At 52.5% G+C, this 4,414-nt stretch overlaps 1 protein-coding gene across 3 annotated transcripts in view; it reads right to left on the bottom strand.

Moving 5' to 3' along the window:
• Positions 1–956: 956 nt before the first annotated feature.
• The window catches only part of WFDC1 (WAP four-disulfide core domain 1), a 43,767-nt gene continuing 40,309 nt past the window's right edge, over positions 957–4,414 (bottom strand). Inside the window, exons 6-7 of one of the 3 annotated variants that reach the window (XM_011971360.1) lie at positions 3,795–3,872; positions 957–1,481 (exon numbers count right to left, since the gene is read on the bottom strand). In XM_011971360.1, coding sequence (XP_011826750.1) covers positions 3,814–3,872 — 59 coding nt within the window. In that variant the 3' untranslated portion in view covers positions 957–1,481; positions 3,795–3,813. The remainder of the gene's footprint in view (positions 1,482–3,794; positions 3,873–4,414) is intronic. The other 2 variants (XM_011971365.1, XM_011971353.1) reach the window with 2 other exon arrangements.

Raw genomic sequence — 4,414 nt, 5'->3', positions numbered from 1 at the left:
GGTGCACGGGCTGTGAGTGGGGGTGCTCGGGCTGTGAGTGGGGGTGCTCGGGCTGTGAGTGGGGGTGCACGGGCTGTGAGTGGGGGCACATGGGCAGGGCTTTTCAAATGCAGACACTTGGGTGTTGTCTCCACACCAGTGCATTTTGGAATGAAAAAGGTTGAATCCTGTCAAATGATTGATTAGTACCAATTTCCATGGGGTTGTTTTGAACAGAGCAGGCTGTTGGTTGAATTTAATCATTTCTCACACAAGCCTGTGTATATGTGTGTGTGTACATTCTGTGCAGACACCATTGGAATCTGGGTAACAGATTCCCCAGGGGCTCTGCCCATGTCCCCGTGGGTGCCTTTGTACCTCTCCCTCCCTGGCAGCAGGTGGGCTGCCTCCTCCCTTCAGGGAGCCTCGCCACTCACCAATGGGTGCTGGAAGCGTTACGCATACTTGGGTTCCACTGCCCAGCCCCAGTGGGGCCGACTCCACCGTGTGGCTCAGGGCCACTGACATCATTTGCAAAATGAACAAGCAGGCCCCTTGTTCAACAATGACTAAGAGTTTTTAAATGGTGACAGCAGATCACTAAACCAAGCATAGGGTCCTTCTGGATGACAGCACAGGCTGCACAGCCCTGGAGCCAGCCCTGGTGGGACTCAGGCTTCCTCCACAACCCGCACAGGGATTGCAGCAAAGGTGCCCTCCATGGGCCCTCGTCACCTCTCCCCCGTCTGACTGTCTCCTCGTGTTCCACGTCCCCACTCTCGTGCTGGTTTTTCCCAGGAACCTCCCTAATGAATCACTTTCAACAAATCCCCCTCCCAGGGTCTGCTTCAGGGGCTCTATGTTAACACAGGGTTCCAGGAGCAGATCCCAGCTAACACGTCATCCCAGCGATACCCACGCTGCTTCCCGCCCCTGAATTAAACAGTGACAAAGTATCACAAAACACCAGAGACTCAGCATCTTATTTGGTTGTTTTTATTGTCCTGTGGCCTCCTCCCATCTGCTAACATTTAGGCCTCAGCACATCAGGAGGCTAGAACTAGGAATCACACATTAGTAGGCAAGTTCATTTCCATTTCCTGATGGATGAATTTATTCTAGGAACATTTGAGATGGGTACATACCTCCCAGAGCCAGACTGGGGAGAAATCTGTCGAAAATGTCAAGATGTTGAGCCTTGTCTTAGAAAGGGGCTTCAGAAATGCTTGCATGGGCAGCGGCTTCTTCCCGGGGTAAAGGTCTTGTGGAGTGGCAGGGCCTTGCTCCCAGGATGGTAAAACAGGGACCCAGAGCGGTTAAGTGGCTCCCACAAAGTCGCCCAACCAGGCTGGGCCAAACCGGGATTGACGGCTAGGTGTCCCATCTCCAAGCATCTTGGAGTCTTGCTCTGCTGAGCTGAATGTGAACTTTGAGGGTCAAACTACTTTTCCCATCTGTTTCCAAGGCTTAGCAGAAAGTGGAGGAATGTTCTTGCAACCCAGCTGGAAAGGAAGCAAAGAAGGATCAGGGTGAACCGCTGCAGGGCAGACCACAGAGTCACAAACCTTTCATCTCCCTGCCACCACTGCCACCACCAGACACACCAGGAAGATATCCCTTTCTGAGAAGACCCAATTCTGAACTCACGGTGACATCTTCACGGCATCTTTAGTTCCTAACTCCTCCCTTACCATCAGTCCCATTTTGTAGATGAGGAGGCTTGGAGAGCTGGAATTATTTATGGAAGGTCACACAATGGTCGAGCAAGAATTGAAACCCAGACCTAGCTTGCTCCAAAGGCTGTACTTTTTTTTTTTTCTTGAGACAGAGTCTCAGTCTGTCACCCAGGCTGGAGTGCAATGGTGCAGACATGGCTCACTGCAGCCGTAACCTCCCTGGGCTCAGGTGATCCTCCCACCACAGCCTCCCAAGTAGCTGGGACCACAGGTGTGCGCCACCATGCCTGGGTAATTTTGTATTTTTTGTAGAGAGAGGGTTTAGCCATGTTGGCCAGACCAGGCTGGACTTGAACTCCTGGGATCATACCGTATGCCTGCCTCGGCCTCCCAAAATGTTGGGATTACAGGCAGGAGCGGCTGCGCCCAGCCAAAAGCCTCAACTTCTAAACCATCCTAAACTGCCTCTCAAGGTCTCTTCCTCATCCACTGGCCTCCTCCCTCCCTGTTAGAAGCTCAGTCCTCAGTTGCATCTGACCTACTCCAGGGACGGCTCCTGTCAGCAGCAGGTAATAGACAAGCTGGCATCGGTCCCTACGGGCTCCAGATTTTCCGGGAGGACTCTGGAATCTGAAATCTGACATTTGCTTTTCAATGACGTCCTGGGAGGCTGTCACCTGCTTTTAGGGGCTCCTTTTTGCCCTCTGTGGCTATCCAGCATTCACAGGGGTGGGTTTAGGGGTTGGATTTTCAGGTTTAGGGCTGCAACTCCAAGGCCCTTTGCATGCACCTGCACCTCACCTTTGAGGGCCCCTGAGAGCAAGGCTGTGCCTCCCCTGCGCCTCCTCTGGAGTCAGCCTCCCTGCCACCTTCCTGTCTCTACCCCAGGGGCCTTCTTTTGGCTCCCCGAAGCCAGCGTCCCTCCCGCCTCGGTACTTTCACTCTTCCAACTCCCTCCACCTGGGCGCCTGTCCTCCTCAGGCAGCACCTTCTCACCTGGGATCTTGGCTCAGACTTCAACCCCCACAGGGCCTTCCCTGCCCCCAAATGAAGCGGCTCCTGCCCCAGGCTCTGCCCCTGCCCAGGGACTCTGCCCCACATTGCCTGTTCACTTCCTCACCCCAACTGCCTTTCTACTGATTGATCTGTTGGCTTGTGTAGCCTTCCCCTACCAGGATGTGGCCTCCCTGAGAGCAGGGGCTCTGTGCGATTTGTTCACCATGCCACCCTGGCATGACTACTGCTGAGCAACCAAGAGGCTGGAACCATGACCATCAGATAGTTGGCACCCAACAGAATTGTTTGACAGAAGTGAGAAGAGATGGACAAGGCTTCCCAGAGACATCAAGGCAAAGGAATGGAAAGGAAAGTTGTGACCTAGTTTGGTCTTGGGTTTTGATTCAGAGGGATATAGAATTGCTCCCGCTTCTGATCACACACAAAGTTCTTCTACGTTCCTGCCTTGAAATTGCAGTAGGTCCTCATTCAACATCATGGAGAGCTTTTTGGAAACTGCAACTTCAAGCAAAATGACTTACCATATAACAAAACCAATTTTACCATAGGCTAATGGAAATAAACGAGACTTAAGGCCAGGCACGGTGACTCATGCCTGCAATCCTAGCACCTTGGGAGGCCAAAGTGGGAGGACTGCTTCAGGCCAGGAGTTCAAGACCAGCCTGAGTAACATAGTGAGAACTCATCTCTACCAAAAAAAAAAAAAAAAAAAAAAAAAAAAAAATTCGCCAGGTGCAGTGGTGTATGTCTGTAGTCCCAGCTCCTGGGACTGAGGCTGAGGCAGGAGGATGGCTTGAGCCCAGGAGTCTGAGGCTGCAGTGAACAATGATTGTGCCAGTGCACTCCAGCCTGGGTGACAGAGTGAGACCCCGTCTCTTAAAAAAACAAACGAGTTAAGCTTCTACAGCATACAGTGCATATAGTAGGTCGTTGCCTTTAAAGTCAGTTTCCAGGAACCTATTGATGATGCTAGGTGAGGACTTACTGCAGAAGGGAATTTCAAATTGTACCAGTAGAGAAAGCGCTACTCTCACCCTCCTGCTGCTCAACCTGGTGGTGAAAGCTGCCAGGACACCTGGTTGCCCACATTGACCCTGGCCACCAATCTTGGTCTCCTCCCACTCACCTGCCTGCCGTTGCTTTATTGAAAGTGCCTCTGTTGTCCCCTTCCAGGTTCTGCCACATTCTTTGAGTCACCTTCTGTGAAAAGAACACAGCTCTGTTGGGGCAGATGTATCTATTCCTGCTCTAATGCCCCGCATGGCTCACCAGTGACTGCCAAATGAAGCCTGGTGACCCGGCCCTCTCCTCCCTCCCCCAGCTGAGGTCACTCAGTCCCCACCTGCGGTGCTTCCTCTCCCTCCCCAGGCCCCCCAGCTGGTGTCACCAGCTCTGTCTATGTTTCTGGCCTCACCTCCCACCACCTCCATGGCTCACTACACACTCCAGCTTTGGGGATGGCCAAATTGCTTCCAACCTCAAGAGCTTCACACACGCCATCTGCCACCCACTATTTCTTATTCTTTAGGCTGAGCTTTCATGTCCCCTCCTTGGGAAGCCCTTCCTTACAACCTGGTCTAAGGTGTCCTCATGGCATCTAGCATGTGATGTCAGGAAGGCTTGTCACTATTAGATTGTAGAGGAATGGCCTTTCTACTGATTGATCTGTTGGCTTGTGTAGCCTTCCCCTACCAGGATGTGGCCTCCCTGAGAGCAGGGGCTCTGTGCGATTTGTTCACCAT

The sequence above is a fragment of the Mandrillus leucophaeus genome, unplaced genomic scaffold, assembly GCF_000951045.1.
Source record: "Mandrillus leucophaeus isolate KB7577 unplaced genomic scaffold, Mleu.le_1.0 Scaffold10, whole genome shotgun sequence".
NCBI lineage: Eukaryota > Metazoa > Chordata > Mammalia > Primates > Cercopithecidae > Mandrillus > Mandrillus leucophaeus.
This window is presented reverse-complemented; position numbering and strand designations above follow the sequence as displayed.